Source organism: Brachycentrus maculatus, unplaced genomic scaffold (genome assembly GCF_059751285.1).
Source record: "Brachycentrus maculatus isolate JH-2025_06_01 unplaced genomic scaffold, ASM5975128v1 h1tg000244l, whole genome shotgun sequence".
Lineage (NCBI taxonomy): Eukaryota > Metazoa > Arthropoda > Insecta > Trichoptera > Brachycentridae > Brachycentrus > Brachycentrus maculatus.
Genome location: NW_028280995.1, coordinates 1,749,608 through 1,769,502, shown reverse-complemented (window position 1 = coordinate 1,769,502; position 19,895 = coordinate 1,749,608). Strand labels below are relative to the sequence as shown.

The following is a 19,895-nucleotide window of genomic DNA, read 5'->3' as shown; positions in this document are numbered from 1 at the left end:
AGCACTAATTGTATTAATTGAATTGAATTTTTATATTTTTTTAACTATCCGGTATTTGACTAGCCGGATATTAACTTACCATCAGGTATCCGGCAGGATAGTAAAACAAGGCTGGATAGTCACCGTATAACTGTTTCATTTCTGCTAAAAGCCATCAAGCCTATTTCAATAAGGGTAAGCAGAGAGGATAAAACTCATTGTTTATACAAACCTCGCTTCTTCAACATTCATTTTATGTATGTGCACCAATTATCTCAACTAAAATAATTAAATAAGTTTCTATGCCATAACATTCTTGTCCGTGCACGTGTTTGAGGCACTTTATTGTTAATCCACTCTCAATGTACCATAAATTATAACGCATATGAATGTAACAGGGTTAGTCTTACGCTTCCCAATAGATTATCCCTCCTGCTCCCAACACAGATTCAAATAAAAACATATTTAATTAGCTAGAATAAACAAAAATCCACTAAATGATCTATAAACCCTGTACATAATAAGCAAGGTAAATAATAAATGCAATTCCCATCTAAAAAAAAATTAAAGAAGTCTTACGCTTCCAGTTCCATTTCGAGAACTTTGAACATTGCAATGAAAAACGTGTCAATCACTATACCCTTGAAGATGGTTTCAATTTCCAATGTATTAATTAGAAATTCCTTATTTAATAATCATATGTTTACAAAAGTTTTAAGTGTGGAAGGTGTTTTGATTAATAAGTGTTACATTATGTAACTTTTATTTAAATCTCAGTGTATTTCAATTGATACTTAATTAATTACTATTACTTAAGTTTAGAATGTTTCCTAATTAACTTATACTTCTACTACCATCATGCCGTTTCTCCGCAGGGGTTGGCAGAGGGGATGGAACGCCACACTCTTCTGTCCTGACATACCTCCTCGCTTCCTTCACATTGATACATCTGATCATACATGCACTCCGATTATGCAGACTTTTGACATCACCAGATTTTAGATTTAAGTCTTAACGGCTATTCTCTTTCTGTTTCCCTGCTCACATATACTTTCTTAATCATTCTCTCTCTATCCATTCCCTCCACATGTCCATACGACCTTAAATAACTCTCCTTAATCTTTTTAACTATCCCTAGTTCAGCATTACATTTTTTTCTAATATCTTAGGCATCTATCCAGTGATGAGATTCAAAATTTTCAAGAACCAGTTCACCCGTTAGGTTCTACCTCCCTCCCTATAAAAAAATAGTTTTTACATTCATTCATTTATTTGTTTTTTATTCTGTACATAAACAGAACATTCACATAACAACTGAGAATGCTCCAAATGCTGATGCGTATATCTTTCACAATATTCTTTTTACTAAGTGCAATAACTTTTAGAATAGAATTTTTCTACTATTTTTTTTCATTTTTCCAATATTTTTTTCTCTTTGTGAGGTTATAATATTTTTACAACGTGTCGGACCAAGTAAACCGAGCGTGCTCCGATACATGATCTCAATCGGAATATTGTGTGACAACAAAGCGTTGAGGATCGGTTCGGAAAACTCTAAAAATTTTAGGCACCAGTTCGAACCTGCTGAATCCCACCACTGAATCTATATATATATTATCTAATAAATTAGTATTTAAATAAAAAATATGTAAATTAAATACACATTGGTGAATTGTTTTAAGTTTATTTATTAATATATTATTGTAATATTTTAGTAATAAAATGCATTAAGTCTTACGTTAATGAGTTGTGTAGATTTGAGTACGCTATAATCTATGTACAAATAAAATTACTAACATCCATTGTGCAACAATAATACTGACTATAAGTAAATCTATTAAATAAATTATGGAGAACACAATCAATAACACATTCTCGAAGAATGCATACAAGTCTTTATATCAAATACACAATATTTATAGAATATAAATACGAGTACCATAGCTAAAAGGTATTCTACACTGTCACAGTAACTTTAATATAAAATCACATAAAATTCAAACATCTATAACACTATCGTGCTTCTTGTCGGAAGCTTTCAGTTTCTCTTGCATTTGCGTTAACATATCCTGCATTCTTCGAATCTGAAACAAGTTCAAAAGTAATGTTATTAGTTACAATATCTTTCAGAGCGCAACCCTTGATCAATGAATCCAGTAATTTCAAATATTACCTCTTCATCCTTCTGTAGCAAAAGTCTGTCGGTTTCTGTAATACTGACGTCACCATTGTTTCCCATGGAGTCTCGTTTCAATTTTCTGCAAAAAAAGAATTTCAATGAGTAATCGATGAATATTATTTCCGCTTTAACATCAAGGGACTCATATACATTAACAGTGCATACACAGACTAGTTACAAGTGTCCGCCTCAGTAGTGTAATGGTCAGCACGCTCGGCTACCATACTGGAGGTCCTGGGTTCGATTTCCAGGGGGGGTCAAATATATATAAGAGATTTTTTTACTCTTGTATTTATTCAACACTACCCTGGACTAGTTAGTACCTGAAGCGGAGGGCTGATCAACTTTCCTTTACGTGTTAATGATCAAGATAACACTGCGTTTATATGATGCAGTGCCCTATGCACCATTAGGTGCGGATTAGGGTTTAAAGAATGTTACAAGTACAAGTGCCTTAGCCATTGCTGTTATTCTCCTTTCTTCTTCTATAGTATCTACTATTCTTCCAGCATTTTCTTCAAAAATAAATTATATCCTTAACACTGAGCTCCTTCATTTTACATCTGCATCTGATTAAATATATTCTATTTATCCATATAATTATCCAAAAATCTGTAGCTACGTCTATCTGATATGGTGCCCTATACACAGTGGCGTACACAAAGAATTAATTAGGGCAGGCAATAGAGGTAGGTAGTAAAGTAAGCTAGGTACTACTTACTAAGGTAGGCAGTAGAGTTAGGTAGTAAGGTAATCTAGGTACTATTTAGTAAGGTAGGGTAGGTACTGGTTGCGTTTTTATATGTCACGCATGTAAGTTAGGATAGGCACAGCTTTTCTGCCTATATGGAATGCACGCCCCTGCCTATACACCACTAGAAGTTAAAAGAGGATATTATTGTGGACCATCAAATTAGAATGTTGAATACGAACAAAGTAATTTTCAGGCTAATTATTTTGAAGAATTACATTACTATCTCAGAATATTCACTTTGTAATATTTCATACAACTTAGCGATACCTAAAAAATGGAAAAATAATATTTTTTTGCGTACCCTCTCTCCCTCAAAGCGTGTTGTGATATCTGCGAGATGCATTGTGCCCTGAAGTTCTCGTAGTGCACATCTTGTGTGACATCCTTTAGGTCTTGCATATGGGTGGAGATGAGCATTGTCCGCAGTTTCACAAAATCACTATGCCGAGGATTCTCAACTGTAAAAAAATTATATATCATTTATATTACAATTATTTAGGAGTTCCAAAGTTATTCATTTATTGATCTTTAAAAAGTACAAATTAATTAAATTATTATTTATGTTCTATTCGAATTATTGTCTTTACATATTCAATTAAATATAAACTATGTTGGCCCATCCCTTAAAACAAGTTTTGTGCAAAAAAACTTTTCATTCCTTGCACCAAAGATATTTAATTTGCTGCCCGTAACCATTAAGAATTCCTGTAGTGTTTATGTTTTTAAGAACAGTGTCCGTCAATGGTTGCTTCTCATTGGAAGGGACAAGGTTAAAAATGAATTAATTAAAGTCCCGGTGTAATTATTTTATCGTAAAACCTTTTTACTGTAAATTGTTATTGTATCTATTGTATGTAATGTATATAATATAATAATTTAAAAAAAAAACAAATAATAATAAAATAAAAAATTGTATTAACATGTAAGTATTTCGGCTCAACACAGGCCATGCCTAAAGAGCCGTAATACATTTAGTATAAATAAGTTTTTTTTTTCAGAAATATCTGATCCTATTCCAAAGAATGTCTTCCATAACCTTGTGTAATACTGAATTTCATGATACTATGTATTTTTTTTCTACACAGCAGTCTAATATTTTCTTTTCTTCTAGTATTATGGTTCTTTTTGCATTTAACGATTTGAACACAAATATCATGGTATTGAAAAATATTATATTCTTAAACATTAATTTTTCATTATAAGTAATAAAACTGATTTATCACTCAAGTGTATAAGATACTGCATTGAATTAACGCGGTGTTAACTCGACCGTGAATATTTCACAGTCCTAATTTGCCAAGTGCAAAAATTACCCATGTTTGATATGCTAAGTAACTCCATGTAATTATTTAATACGGAATTGCTCTATCATAATGTATGTAAAGCTAGAAAACTAAATAAATAAGTTTAAAAAAAACTTTTATTAGTCTTGATGAATAGCGAACATTTGAAAGGTGTAGAAGTAGAAAAGAAGTAAGAAAGAAGTAGAAAATGAAATCTTATGTCTTATGATAATATCGCAATCAAATACAGAACTATACTAACTAAACAAACATTCAGATATTTTACAGAAGAGGCAATCAAACTTTTGAAACTGTTTATTAAATTGTTTAGCAGTATTTTCTTTAATATTTTTAGATTCTTAAAGTTCAAATAGCTTTTTACCTAGTTTAAGAACTTTCTTCACATGAAAATCAGCTGCATAAAGAACACAATACACAAATATAAACGAAATTGACCTGCATGCAACTAAGGATAGTTCTGTAATCAAGTGACAATATGTGGATTATTTTTTTATTGCCTACCATCTACTATTCCCCAAGGATACTGTCTGCCCCGAACCCTCTTCCCTGCCACCTCCAGCATAGTGTTACTGCCTACCACAGCAAAAGGCACACACGCCTTCAGCTCTCGGTCTTGCTGCTTAAACTCTTCATCTTCATCACTATCACATTCTGGAAATTGGTAGATCTGGAAAAATATACATTGAACATTTACACACTGTTAAATTTTTATAATGACATCTCTGAATATCAGTAAAATTGTGAAATGTACAATTATAAATGCTGTTCAATGACTGCAATATTATATTGATGTGTGCATTATAATCAAATCAATATTTATTCAGATGCAGAATGAATTTTAGTGTTAATGCCCTCTCAACAACTGAAAAGTAAAGTGAAAGAAGTTTAGTAATAATATTAAAATTATCTTTATAAAATAATTAACTTTGTTTTCACCACCTTTTTTGGTAATACAATTTAACCTACCGGTTTCGACAATACCTTGTCATCATCAGGGTTAATTTTAAATCAAAAACATTAAAATACTCTCACCAAAAACTTCCACACACTCCATAAAAATCCTAAATGTTATTATTAAAATAACATTTAGGATTTTTATGGAGTGTGTGGAAGTTTTTGGTGAGAGTATTTTGATGTTTTTGATTTAAAATTAACTCTGATGATGACAATGTATTGTTGAAACCGGTAGGTTAAATTGGATTAATAAAAAAAGTGGTGAAAACTCAGTTAATTAATTTTATAAAGATATTAAAAAATGTGCCACAAAGTATCTGCGGAAAACATTCAAGAAATATTATTCTTATTTATTATATCAGACCCTAGATTATTTACCCTACGGATGAGATATCAATTTTTAAAGGTGTCTCAACTTGATATGAAACGTATATGTATCAAACTTCTCTTTTTTATGAAAGGAGATGGAAGTCTGAGCATCCCAGGGCTTACGACCTGGCATCACCTATGTTCAAAAGGAATAAACTTAATAAATACTCCTCTGATCCCTCAACTGATGGAGTAAAAATCGGGCACACTCCACAAATGTATTGAAAACCTTAGGGTTTCTATAAGCTCACCTGAATTTGGTTATCTTCTACATCTTTGAGTATCCGCTGCTTCAGTTTTCTAACTTCAGATGCGGTTAAAGTATCTGCTTTGGCTATAACAACTACGATGTTAACTTTTCTGTGAAGCCGTCTCATTAATTCAAGATCCATCTGGCGTAAACTGAAAAAAAATATTATTGTTAAAATCTATTCCAGTCTGTCTTTGTTCTTATGATATTTGCATACATGTCATTTAAATACTATTTTCAGGTACCATCGAAGTAATGAGGTGTTAACTTGCTCATAATTATATGAAGTAAGGTGATTATGTATATTATAGATTTTTTTATTACATTTTTCACACTAATATTTATTCTATATATGTAATAAGTTCAGGATGGATCACCTTGCCTTCAAGCAATTAATGATCTAGAAAGTTGATACGGTTCAGTGCCCTTTTTACCAATCGGCGCAAATGAATGTTAAAAAAAAGATAATATAAGTACATTTATATATATATATATATATATATATTAAAATGATTTTATATTTTCAATATAAGGGTGCGAAGGAAGCATATTGATGAATGAATGAAAATGATATGCACAATTTTAGTTCACAATTCTGGGTTTATTCACTTAGGAATTAATATATATTTTTTTATAATTTAAAAAGAGAAATATTGTGTTTTTAGTATTTCCAAAAATACTTCAATTTCATACTGTTTTTGTGAGCCTAAGCAGATAATTATTAAAAATAGATATCAAATTGTCGTAGAGTGGGTTCGAACTCTGACTCGAGAGTCCGCGACACTAACCACGGGATAACAACCCGACACATTGCCTTACATATTGCAAATATTGTTGATTCTTCCGGGCCCTAAGGAAAGTTTTCTCACATTAACCACGGGACCACAACCCGACACAAATTCTTTATATTGATATTTCAACATACTCAGAAAAATATGGAAGACAGACTTCCATATTTTTCTTCATCTATGTTGAGATGTCAATAAAAATAAGATGGCTCACGATATCAAAAATGTGTTGTTACTGTTTTATTTTTATTTTTTATAGGTAATCTATTTTATATTTATAATTTAATGTACCATTTATTTAAAATATTTTAAATCACAATTCCTTTTTTCTGATGTAATTTTTAAAGCCTTAGTACTCCAGTGTTGCAATAGAGGCGGGATGTACGGTTTGCCATGTTAATTTTTTAGAATAATTAAATCGAAATCTTATAAGCGCAATTAAATAGTTATAAGTTATATTATTTCATATTATGTTTTGACATCTCATCAAAGATGAAGAAGAATAATGAAGTCTGGGCATTTACGGGGCTGACGACAGTCATAGGCTGGTTTAAGTGATCACTTTACACATGTGTAACATTCACCAATTCTACCCATTATTGACAACCACAATACTCAAATTCTTAGAAGTTCATATTTAAGTTCATATTATAAGTCCATATTCTTCTTCATCTTTGATGACATGTCAAAAAATAATATGAAAATAAAGCCTGTAATTGAAGATAATCCAGATTTTGTGAACAAGTAAATACTCCAAAAGTAACCAAGTAAATATGTCCAAATGGACACACTCAAAATGTTGTATATAGAATTTGAATTTGTTGGCTGTATGCTTACATTGAAAAACTTTCAGTAGTACACAGGGATAAGATTAAGATTTTTGTATATACCTGTGTCCATAAGGCGGTACAAAGTAAAGGCAGCAATGAACCCTGTTGTCCTGAATATTCCTTCTGTTGAGGCCGCTCTCATCGGTAAAGTACTGGCGGAACTGTTCATCTATGTAGGCCGTACAGACTCTCCAAGAGTCCTCGCAGTTGATGGCGTCTCCAAAGCCAGGAGTATCCACAACCGTGAGCCGCAACTTCACCCCTCGCTCCTCAATGTCCATTGTCTTCTTCTCTATTGTGGTGGTCTTTTCCAAACGGTCTGAAAATGAATTTGGTTCTTAATGCATGTTTGTGCTGCAACCCCTAGTGCATGTTGGTCTTCGGGACGGCCGAAATCGCATGTGTTAAACATTTTGTGTAGTTTTAAGTGTGTAAATAGTGCTATGGTAGTGAAGGGTACTATTGTTTGCATGCCGTGGTAGTGATTGTCCTGACGAAGAGATGGGTACGTCTTGAAACCGGTAGACATAAAAATCTCAGTGAGTGGTTAAACACTAATATTCCTAACATTTTTGTAGAAAAATATAAAAGTGAATATGATTATTAATTTCGAATGATTTTCAAACACAATCTTGATTAACACATTGTTATCAGGCAGTTTTTTCATTAACCCCATCACTAATAATAATACTCAGATAGTCTGCCGTGTGACCCTCAGTATAAAAATCACAAGTAACCTCTCGCTTCACAAAAACTTAATAAACAGAACGCTTATAAGCGTTTCTCACTCTCTACCAACAGTGTGTAAAAGATCTTTCAAGCGTTTCCCTTAAACAATGTGTTACTGTAATTACTTTCTGTTTTGTACAAATATAATGCTGTGATAAACTTCCTTCTTCTTTTAACCCTTATCTCGACCCAATTGCGCATAGGGTGCTACACCATAATTGATATTGACAGTCTTATTTTGATTGTGAATTACATGAAGCCTACCTGATCAGTCTTTCACTTTAGGTTCAAGGTTCACTAGTATTAGCGACTCACATCCGGTTTCAACATAAAGTATTTGATTTCTCTTATTTGACTGTTTTCATTATATAAACTTCTTTCTTCTTCTTATCCTTCCCCACACCCAATTGTGCAAAGGGTACTACATCATATAGAGGCAGTCTAATTTTGATTGTGAATTACATGAAGGCTATCTGATCAATCCTGCACTTTAGGTGCAAGGTGATATGTATTAACCTGTCCGGCAGTATGGACGTAAATGAACATCAGTGCAAATTTTCCTTAAAGGAGTATCGACATTAATGAACATCGAAGTCCGTCTGTCAGTTAGTATGATGTAACTTGTATAGCAATGACATCTGTGGATATTTGTGTGTAATTTTGTCATAATTGAAAAATATTTCAAATAGGTGTTTTTTTTTAAATAAATTATTTTAACATAATTTCTAATTCGTAATACATCGATTTAAAAAAAAAAATTTTTCATGTAAAAAGAACTCATTCCCCAGAGAGAGTCGGTCATCAATTTTTGTACTCCCGGAAAGGTTAAATAAATATTAGAGCAAAAAAACTCATATTTTAATATACCCATATCTATGTAGTTTCAATATATTATAGTTTTTCATTTACGTAATTTGAGTGTTATGCCTACTTCAACAGGGAAAATAGTCGGTATGTTTACAACATGACATGATTGGATACTAGAAAACAGTTAATACTTTAAATAGATTAGCAAATAATCACCAGAGACTTCAGCCATTTTCCTATTCTTGTAAAGGTCCCCCAGGAAGAGGCTGTTGATGAGAGTCGACTTGCCCAGTCCGGACTCCCCAACAACCATCATGGTGAAGTCGAATCCTCTCTTCACAGACTTCCTGTGCATCTGTTCCGGAAGGGTGGCGAACCCGATGTAATCCCGCTCTCTGTCTTTATCTGGAAAAACATATAATCAAATTAACAATATGTTTCTTATGTAAAAAATACATTTATCACATAATCTAATGTGTAAAGGCAACTAGCCGTAACTCAAGTTGCGGCTGTTTGGTTTCACAAGGCTCAAAGCATTCTTATAACTGGCCTCTTTCAAATACAATTACAGATTTTGCTCTTTTTTTTCCTTTCCGAGAAATTCATTATCCAAATAGCCGGAAAATTTTATTAATTTGATATATGTTTTGGCAAAAAGCATCATTTCAAGTTAACTGGAAAGCTGTTTATCTCAAAACTGCTGTTTTTAACTTGCGGCTATTTGCCTTTGCACATTAGTAATGTAATTATAATAATAAAATATATAGGTTGCTATATTATTTTACCATTTATTACACAAAATTTTGTTGGTATATTATTTATTATGGTTTTCACGGTGATCTATGACTAAAATAATATTTATTTATCATATTTTCCCAAACAAAAACAAAAATCATTGTTTTTTTTCCGAGTGTCTGATTATATTTTAAAAACTCAATTTAAAATTTTTTTTTTGCCTAGTGGACATGTCCACTGCATGTAACAAATATAGTATGCTATACTATATGTAAAAAAACAATATTTTTTTATATTGTAAAAACTGTATCAATGTCTTTAATAAGGTAAATTTTTGTTGTATTTTCTCATACATAAATAATAAACCCGACAAAATCTGAATCATTCGAAGTCACATATTTTCTCATTGCCGTTTTTTGCAGCGAGATTGTGGCGTTTTTTTCTACCACGATATGGTTTATTTCGTAGTACAATAAATGTGCTTTTTTAGCATAAATTTGTGATTAAATGAATAAATTTAAACACAACGTTAATGCCAAATCCATGAATAATAAAATAGAACTGAAATATGTTCTGGACACTGTCATTATATTTTATATTATAATGAATAATTATAATTTGTAAATTACAAGTACCTACATATTTAATACTTTTAAAAAAAAAAAATATATATATATATATAAGTATATATATATATAAATATATATATATATATATATATATATATATATATATATATATATATATATATATATATATATATATATATACATATATATATATATATATATATATATATATATATATATATAAATATGTATATATCCATATTTTAATTCTGTATATCGCTCACTCCTTTCAACAACGTCATATCTCAGAAAACTTGATTTTTCAGGAGATTGCTTTTAAAGTTTAAGAATATAATAAAATGTATTAAAAATAAATATCAAGCCACTTTTTGAACTTTTTACTATGCAACAGTTCTTTTTAGGTAAAACCTGAAGGTTTTTTCTCCATTTTAAAAATATTAGTATATTTTAAAAAATAATCAAACAATACCTTTTTTCAAAATTCAAAAACAACACTTTCTGCCCTTTAGCGGGTAAATATTAAGTTAAAAATATACCGCTTTTGCTGAGATACAGAACATTTTCTGGGCATTCCGAAAACATGCTTAACTGAAAATTGACGATTTTTAATACATGACGTTGTTGAAATGAGTGAGCGATATGTGAAATGAATAAATACAAAATATGACATTTAAGAAGCATTGTTTTTAATGGAAAATAACATTTAAAATGGTTTTTGTGTCTAAAAAGCATTTTTGGTAACCGGCACCTTCTTCTTCTTTTTTATGGCTTTTCACCCATCTTGGGTGTTATAGCCAGTGTCGAGTTATTTAACCGGCACCTAAGTCTAACAAAATCAGTTTTCGAGTTCAAATCTCAAATATGGATACCGAAATTAGTTAACAAGTTCCAAATCTCAAATATGGATACCAAAATTAGTTTACAAGTTCCAAATCTCAAATATGGATATCATCCATTTACGAGTCACGCGCGAAACGGGTGCACGCTGCTCTTGTCTGCATTTCATATCTGGCCGCGAACCTTTATTATAAGTGTTTTGGAGTCGGACACGTTCTGGGAAAGCAATGTCGATTGTGGACCCGCTATAGTGCATGCTCGCCAGGGAATGTATTACGTATTACTTCGGTAGGTAGGTGACTGATAGGTAACCGATAGATAGCCATCGTATCGTAATTCCAAACTCAATACGTGTCAATATTCCTCCATTCTGTCACGGAGTATAACAGCAATACACGTTTGGAGGCATTGTTATGCTGGACACAATTTCCCACGGAAAAAGTCACGTGGTTTTGTTTTTAATGGTCTTAAATGAAGAGAAGTTTTGAAGTGTTATTGAAATAGGCCATTGCACGTTTTATTACACCGATATATCCAGGGCCGGATTGAGCATATTATCCATGAAAAAAAAAATCTTTTTTTTTCTTCTCAAAATCATAAATACAGTAAATCCCCCTACGACGTTGACATAGGTACCCCTTTATCTTAGAGAATTTTATAAGAGATTAATGTTTTAAATTATATGTTTACATTTAACTAGCGAAAATTACTGTAATGAGTCATTTAAAATTGAAATACAATTTAAAAACATTAACTTCCATATAACGTCGCCTTCGATAACGCGGTACCTATCACAGCGTTATAGGGGGGTTTACTGTAAATGTATTGATGTATGTATAGAACAAAAAAATATGAAGAACATACCATGTCGTATATTCATATACACGTGCTGTTACGGACGGATCGCACACCCCGTACGGCGGCCCTGAAAAAGAATTCCAGGCGCCTGGCGGCGAGCGAAACGGTCGCCCGTCGGAATGCGACCCGAAGAAGGGCCTCTATGGATTCTACCGATTTCTCATGTATTTACAGAATGTATTAGATGTAAGAAAGAATAAGACAATGTTAATATTAAATGCGCCTAGATGTTAAGTTGTATAAATAGATTACTGATAAAATAAACTTGTAAATTGTAATGTAATAACGAACTGTTGGAACGGCACCGGTACGGTATGAAAGTGTAGCCCGTCCGGTGCCCATTAGAGAGAGACAGAGATATGGCTGTCTCTCTCCCCCGGCCGCTGATTGGCTGTACTTTCCCACTGTCGGGCGGTACGCGATCACGGCCGGGTATATAGAGGGCGCATTTTTTGGTAATAAACCAGTTCTGGTGTGACTGTTGAAACCTGTGTTTCATTTCTCCGCTCCCGCTCCTTGGACGACTCGCCGCGCCGCCAGCCTGGACCGCTTCGCCTCATTATACCGATTCACGGACCAGTTTCGGAAAGCCCTTATCAGGGCTATTGAGGTTGACTTGTCGGTCCAGTGCCCGCTCTTCCGCTCATACATCCATTCACCTCCGTCCGTATCCAGCTTACTCGGTAACTCGGTACGGCGGGGCCGTCTGGAACGTCACCCCTTACAACGGTGGCATAGTTGGGAGATTCCGAAGAAGGCCAGGCGTGTACATTTTTGAGAGTCATCGCACGTAACCCACGCCGGTTACATTTTGGTCCTTCGAGCCGGATCCTTCAACGCAGTCTCCAGCTACGATGCCTGCATCCCTGAGGTCGGGACGCAACGTCGCCATGGAGCCCGAAGAGCAGCGCCGTGAGGAGGATCGGGACTCTGTCAGTTCAGTCCGGACTGATACGAGTAGCGACTTGCGCCGCCAGATGGCGGAGCTAGCCGCCAGCAACGAGAGGCAGTTCCAGCAACTCCGTGAGCTGTTGTCGAAGTGCACAGCAGCTAACGTAAGCTCCCCAGGGGGGGAGGTTATCGCGGGTGTCGAACAATCCACCCACCTACGAACGCGGCAGGACGACGCCGCCAATCAGCCCAGAACGGGATTCAGGACATCGGCCGCAGCTCTACCGGTTCCGGTGTTGGATCCGGAACCTACGCGATTCGCTGGGGAATCGCGGGACGAACTGACCGGCCACAGAGGAGAAGCGCCCGGGGGACATGGCCCGGCGCCTACTGGCAACGCGGAGCCGAGGCGTATGGAAACCTCTGGCTTGCGTTGGCGCGCACCGGACGAACGCGATCGCTACCCGGTACGCGAATGGGTCGACGGAGCTCGACCGGACGAACGGCACCGCAGAGATGATGGAAGAGCAATCTACGCGGAGCCCTCACCCCGAGGCGGGGACTACTTTCGATGGTCGGGGCAGCCGCCGGAGTTGCCCAAGTTCAGCGGAGACCCGAGGGAATGGCGCCGCTTCAACGCGGCATATCTCCAATCTACTGAGAGATGGGGGATAGGGGACGCTGACAACATCGGAAGATTGGCGCGCGCACTGGAAGGGCGTGCGCGTCACATGGTAGCAGGCCTGCTACTGTATCCGCGCAACGTGTCGGAAATATTGCGGACGCTGGAGGACGCCTTCGGCAGCCCGACACTCATCATCGCGCAGATACTGGAAGACGCCCGGAGGATGCCGAGTCTCGCCGACCACCCCGCGGATGAAGCAGTCGTGGATTTTGCGGTTTCGATACGCAACGTCATCACCACCGTGGACGGGATGGACGCTTGCTATCTCGACAACCCGCAGCTGCTAGCGGAGATGGTTGCCAAGATGCCGACGCAACTCCGGTGGGATTGGTTCCGCGATCGCCGCCGCGAGACGAGGAGCAGTATCTACGATCTCGCCGCTTGGCTTGACGAGATCACCGCCGGCATCACGCGCCACGGAGGTCTGTTCAGAATGGTGGCGAGGAACAGAGACAAGGAGCGCGCGGGTCAGCGCGACAAGTGCGCCGAGCCCGCCCGCCGCGAGAACGCTCGACGCGTCGAGCCAAGGAGTCACGTGTTTGCGACGCGCGACACGACGAGTGACAAGGAATGCGTATTTTGTAAGGCCAGCGGGCATAACTTACGCCGATGCAAACGGTTCGAGAAGAAGACCGTGGACGACCGCTGGGAATTTGTGCGGCTGTCCAAACTGTGTTTCCAGTGTTTGGAATCAGGGCACAGGGTGCCCGAGTGTGAAGCAAGAAAGTGTGAAATCTGCCGGAGACACCACAATAGAATCCTGCACTACCGCACGGATGGTGCCGCGGAAGCCGTGAAAAGTGAGGAAGTTGTGGACAATGCGCAGGTGCTGTGGACAAATGACTGTGAGGTCCCGGTCACATTCAAAGTGCTGCCGGTTACTTTGAAGGGACCGCGGGGGACCGCAAAAGTGTTCGCCTTGTTGGACGAGGCTGCGTCTGTGACCCTCCTCGAGGAGGGTGTCGCCCGCGCGATAGGTGCTACGGGGATAGCAAGGAATCTGACGATAAAAGGTGCGACTGGACAAAGCAACACACACAGGTCGCAGCGTGTAACGGTGACCTTGATAAGTGATCACAACGGGGAATTCGAGATCGGGGCGAGGACCATCAAGGACTTGGACCTTGTACACAAAAGTGGCGCGCCCGCGCGGACTGGAGCTCGCGTCATCAGACCGCAGATGCTGATCGGCCTCGATAACGCGTCTCTCATGTTCCCGATCGACACTCCAGTGCTTCGGGAGGATGGTCAGCTGACCATAGTGACCACACTGGGGCCAGTAACGTACGGGGGTACCGTACACCCCAACTTCAATCTGCCAAACAACCGGGTCGAGCAAGGGTTGGACGAGCTATTGAAGAGAAACTTCGCCGTGGAGTCATTGGGCGTCTCCACCGCCGAAAGGAATCGCGCAACCGATAAGCGCGCATTGGAACTCTTGAAGAATACTACAAGACAGCTCCCGTCAGGCCAATGGGAGACCGGGCTATTATGGGCTCGGGACGGAGACGTACTGCCGTGCAATCGCCAGGCAGCCTTGAACAGGCTTCACTCTCTAGAAAGGAAGCTAGGACGTGACGCGGCATTGGCAGCGGCTTACAAGGCCAAGATAAGTGAATATATTGGAAAAGGATATGCTGTGAAGCTCGACCCCGCAGAAGAGAATGTGCACCACCCGAGGGAGTGGTATTTACCTCACTTCGCTGTGAGTAACCCGAACAAGCCGGGTAAGATAAGAGTGGTATTTGACGCTGCCGCCCAGCACCGGGGGACGTCATTGAATGACCACTTACTGACAGGACCAGACCTCCTGTCCTCGCTGTTGGGGAACCTCCTTCGATTCAGGGAAGGGGCCGTGGCGGTAGCCGCAGACATCAAGGAGATGTTTCTGCGAATTAGGATCAATGAAGCTGACCAGCCATCGCAAAGGTTCCTGTGGCGAACGAATAGCCGGGATGAACCCGAAACGTACATGTTGACATCGATGATGTTCGGCGCGAAATGCTCGCCCAGTAGTGCCCAGTTTGTCCGCGACAAGGTCGCCCAAACGTACGCACACGAATTTCCGGCCGCCGCGGCGGCCATACAAGGACGAATGTATATGGATGACTATTTGGATGCGACCGACAGCGAAGAAGCGGCCGCATCCCTCATACATGGCCTGAGGCAGGTGCTCCTAAGGGGAGGCTTTGAGCTCACGAGGTGGGCGTCTAATAAGCCAGGAGTCCTGAAAGGCATTGCGGAAAAGGAAAAGGCGGAAAATGCCATCAGAATAGGAGAAGCAAATACAACGGAAAGAGTCCTGGGTTTAATGTGGAACCCCAGGAGCGACACGTTTCTCTTCGAATATGGGACCGAGATGGCCTCGATCCCCGAGAACCCCACCAAGCGCCAAATGCTGAGCGCGACGATGAGTATTTTTGACCCGGTCGGCTTTATTACGTGCCTCACCGTGCGGTCAAAAATTATCCTACAGGCCGTCTGGCGATCAAAGACGGGCTGGGATGAGACGCTGTTGCCGGAGCACTCTGAGAGATGGTCAGAGTGGCGCCGGCTGATGGAGAACAACGAATGCAGAATACCAAGATGTGTGCTACAGTCTAAAGGGCGACTCGTGACGCTGCACATCTTCTGCGACGCATCTGAACAGGCTTGTTGTGCGATAGCCTACTTTGTGAACGCCGGCGACGCGGCGTTCGTGATGGCCAAATCGAAAGTGGCCCCCCTGAAGCCGCTCTCCATACCGCGCCTAGAGCTACAGGCGGCACTGATGGCGGCACGGATGGCTGCCACCATCAAAAGGGAGAGTCAGGCGAGGATAGTAAGAACGATCTACTGGACGGACTCCAGCACGGTGCTGTGTTGGATACGCAATGATCCTTTGAAATATGCAACGTTCGTGGCCAATCGATTGGGAGAGATCGATGAGTTGACCACGCGTGAAGAATGGAAATGGGTCCCCACAAAGGAAAACCCGGCGGACATTGGAACCCGCGACAAGGGGACCCCTGACCTCTCAAGAGACGGACTGTGGTTTGGGGGCCCGCGTTTCTTGAGGGAGGAAGAGACAGAATGGCCCACAGAGAAAGTTGGGCGAACGAGACCAAGCGCAGAAGCGCTCGAAGAAAAACCGGTTCGACAGTTTGTCGGACACACAAGGAACGAGGAGGCCCTCCCGCAGGTGGAGCGGTTCTCCTCCTGGACCCGGCTGGTGCGCACGACCGCCTGGGTACTACGATTCATCTCCAGATGCCGGCGGCACTCGGTCACAGGACAACCCGGAGGGGGGTTTGAGTTGCGCGCCGCGGAGATGCAGGACGCTGAAAACATGTGGATTAGGAGGTCACAAGAAAGCTCATTTCAAGACGAGCTGCAAATGCTGCGGGAGGGAAAGGGAAGCCCGCCCGGAAGCCGTCTGTACGCCGCGACGCCGTACTTGGACAGCAATGGAATAATACGAATGGGTACACGCCTTAAGGCCGCGTCCGAATTCGCGGCAGGCCTCACTGCCCCACCCGTCCTCGACGGAGCATGCCGATATGTGCGGCTATTGATTGAACATGTCCACAAGAAAGGTGGACATCCAGGAACAGAAAGAACTGTAGCAGACCTACGAACGAAGTATCATATCCTGCGGCTGAGGGACGCCGCTAAGAAAATATCACGGGAATGTCAGACATGTGAGACAGCTCGGAGCAGACCAAGGATCCCACTGATGGGACAGTTGCCCGCATCCCGGCTTGCGTACGGCGCACCGCCCTTTGCGCACTGCGGAGTAGATTTCTTCGGGCCGATAGCCGTGACTGTCGGCCGAAGACGGGAAAAACGTTATGGCGTTCTTTTTACGTGTATGGTTACACGCGCCATCCACCTAGAACTCGCGTCCTCACTGCAAGCGGACTCCACGATAATGGCAGTGAGGCGGATGATTTCCCGGAGAGGGTGCCCCATCGCCCTGTACTCCGACAACGGGACCAATTTCCACGGCGCCGACAAAGAGATGCGCGACGCCGTGACGGAACTACGGAAGGATGGAAAATTGTTGGCGGAGCTGACAATTCGGAACATAAGATGGGAATACATACCGCCATCTTCCCCACACATGGGTGGGGCATGGGAGAGGCTCGTTAGGTCGGTAAAACGAGCTCTCAAGGCGACTTTAAACGAACAGGCTCCGAAGGAGGAGACCCTGAAAACGATACTGGCCGAGGCAGAGTATTCAGTTAACAACCGTCCACTTACACAGGTGACTCTGCAGCCCGAGGAAGCTATACCCCTCACCCCGAACCACCTGCTCATCGGAACCGCTAATGCGCACCCCACGCTGGCGCATTACGACGAAGACGACGAAGGAGCCTGCCTTCGCAAACAGTGGCGGATCGCCCAGAGATCCGCGGATATGTTCTGGCGGCGCTGGCTGCGGGAATATCTCCCAACGTTGGCCCAACGGAAGAAATGGCGCGATCCCGCGCCTCCGATCCAGAAGGACGACATGGTCGTAATTGTCGACCCGAACCTGCCGAGGAACTGTTGGCCGCGGGGAATAGTGACCCGAGCCGACCAAGCAGCAGACGGCCAAGTACGAGTCGTGGAGGTAAAGACCCCTAGGGGGGTCTACACCAGGCCGGCCGCAAAGATCGCGGTAATAAGAAGAGAAGGCGCGCGACCCGTCCCCGAGAATTCAGGTGCAGACTAGCTGCACGGGGGGAGTGTTACGGACGGATCGCACACCCCGTACGGCGGCCCTGAAAAAGAATTCCAGGCGCCTGGCGGCGAGCGAAACGGTCGCCCGTCGGAATGCGACCCGAAGAAGGGCCTCTATGGATTCTACCGATTTCTCATGTATTTACAGAATGTATTAGATGTAAGAAAGAATAAGACAATGTTAATATTAAATGCGCCTAGATGTTAAGTTGTATAAATAGATTACTGATAAAATAAACTTGTAAATTGTAATGTAATAACGAACTGTTGGAACGGCACCGGTACGGTATGAAAGTGTAGCCCGTCCGGTGCCCATTAGAGAGAGACAGAGATATGGCTGTCTCTCTCCCCCGGCCGCTGATTGGCTGTACTTTCCCACTGTCGGGCGGTACGCGATCACGGCCGGGTATATAGAGGGCGCATTTTTTGGTAATAAACCAGTTCTGGTGTGACTGTTGAAACCTGTGTTTCATTTCTCCGCTCCCGCTCCTTGGACGACTCGCCGCGCCGCCAGCCTGGACCGCTTCGCCTCATTATACCGATTCACGGACCAGTTTCGGAAAGCCCTTATCAGGGCTATTGAGGTTGACTTGTCGGTCCAGTGCCCGCTCTTCCGCTCATACATCCATTCACCTCCGTCCGTATCCAGCTTACTCGGTAACTCGGTACGGCGGGGCCGTCTGGAACGTCACCCCTTACAACGGTGGCATAGTTGGGAGATTCCGAAGAAGGCCAGGCGTGTACATTTTTGAGAGTCATCGCACGTAACCCACGCCGGTTACACGTGCATTCATTAATTAATTTCTTATTCAACCCCTTTCTTCACCTAATAGTGCATAGGGCACTGCATCGTATCAAGACAGCGTTATCTTGATAGCAAATTACACACATGCAAGATTATTAATAGTCTTGCGCCCAAGGTGGTCCAGGATGATATTAATTGAATATTACATTGAAAATCACAAATATGTAATATAATACTTGAATCAGCCTATGACGGTCGAAAGCCCTGTAAATGCCCAGACTTCCATATTATTGTTCATCTTTATATGTTGAGATGTCAAAAAATAATGTGAACCACTTTTTTTATTCATTTCCAGGGCACAAGACAAATTTACCGAGATAGACCCGACCCTGGTGTTATAATCGATACTAATGTTCAATGTTAGGCCTTTGTTTTGCTGTTAGAGAGATGAACCACGTGTTATTTTCAGGTACCTACCTACATAATATAACGATTATTGCGGTACATCACTATATTCGACACACTAATAACAAAGTGTAGATATATATAGCTGAACAATAATTCAACCACCAAAATCGGCGAAGTGAAATCTTCGCATAAAATTATCGCTAGAAACTAAATTGAGAGCAAGATGTACTCTTAAATAAAAACATTTATTTTTAAATTTTAACTTCATGTATTGAAAAAAGTATGTAGGCGGGCTTATTGCTAAGAAGCAATATCTTCCAAAAAACTTTAAACAGACTAGCAAAATAAATATATCCGGCGAGTCTCGGAAAAACATATAAATCGTATAATTATATATTTCATTCATTGATTCGCCAGTCACTTTGCGGTAAAATCTATCCATTTTTAATTTGAGTTTTACTCAGTAAATACCACTATTTCTTTAAAATCTATCGTGACA

At 40.5% G+C, this 19,895-nt stretch overlaps 1 protein-coding gene across 2 annotated transcripts in view; it reads right to left on the bottom strand.

Annotated features, from left to right (window-relative positions):
- Positions 1-1,647: 1,647 nt before the first annotated feature.
- Positions 1,648-19,895, bottom strand: part of Septin4 (septin 4) — a 35,073-nt gene continuing 16,825 nt past the window's right edge. For both annotated transcript variants that reach the window (XM_088265226.1, XM_088265225.1), the window contains exons 2-8: positions 9,160-9,348; positions 7,468-7,726; positions 5,791-5,941; positions 4,718-4,883; positions 3,214-3,370; positions 2,153-2,237; positions 1,648-2,063 (exon numbers count right to left, since the gene is read on the bottom strand). In XM_088265226.1, coding sequence (XP_088121352.1) covers positions 1,977-2,063; positions 2,153-2,237; positions 3,214-3,370; positions 4,718-4,883; positions 5,791-5,941; positions 7,468-7,726; positions 9,160-9,348 — 1,094 coding nt within the window. In that variant the 3' untranslated portion in view covers positions 1,648-1,976. The remainder of the gene's footprint in view (positions 2,064-2,152; positions 2,238-3,213; positions 3,371-4,717; positions 4,884-5,790; positions 5,942-7,467; positions 7,727-9,159; positions 9,349-19,895) is intronic.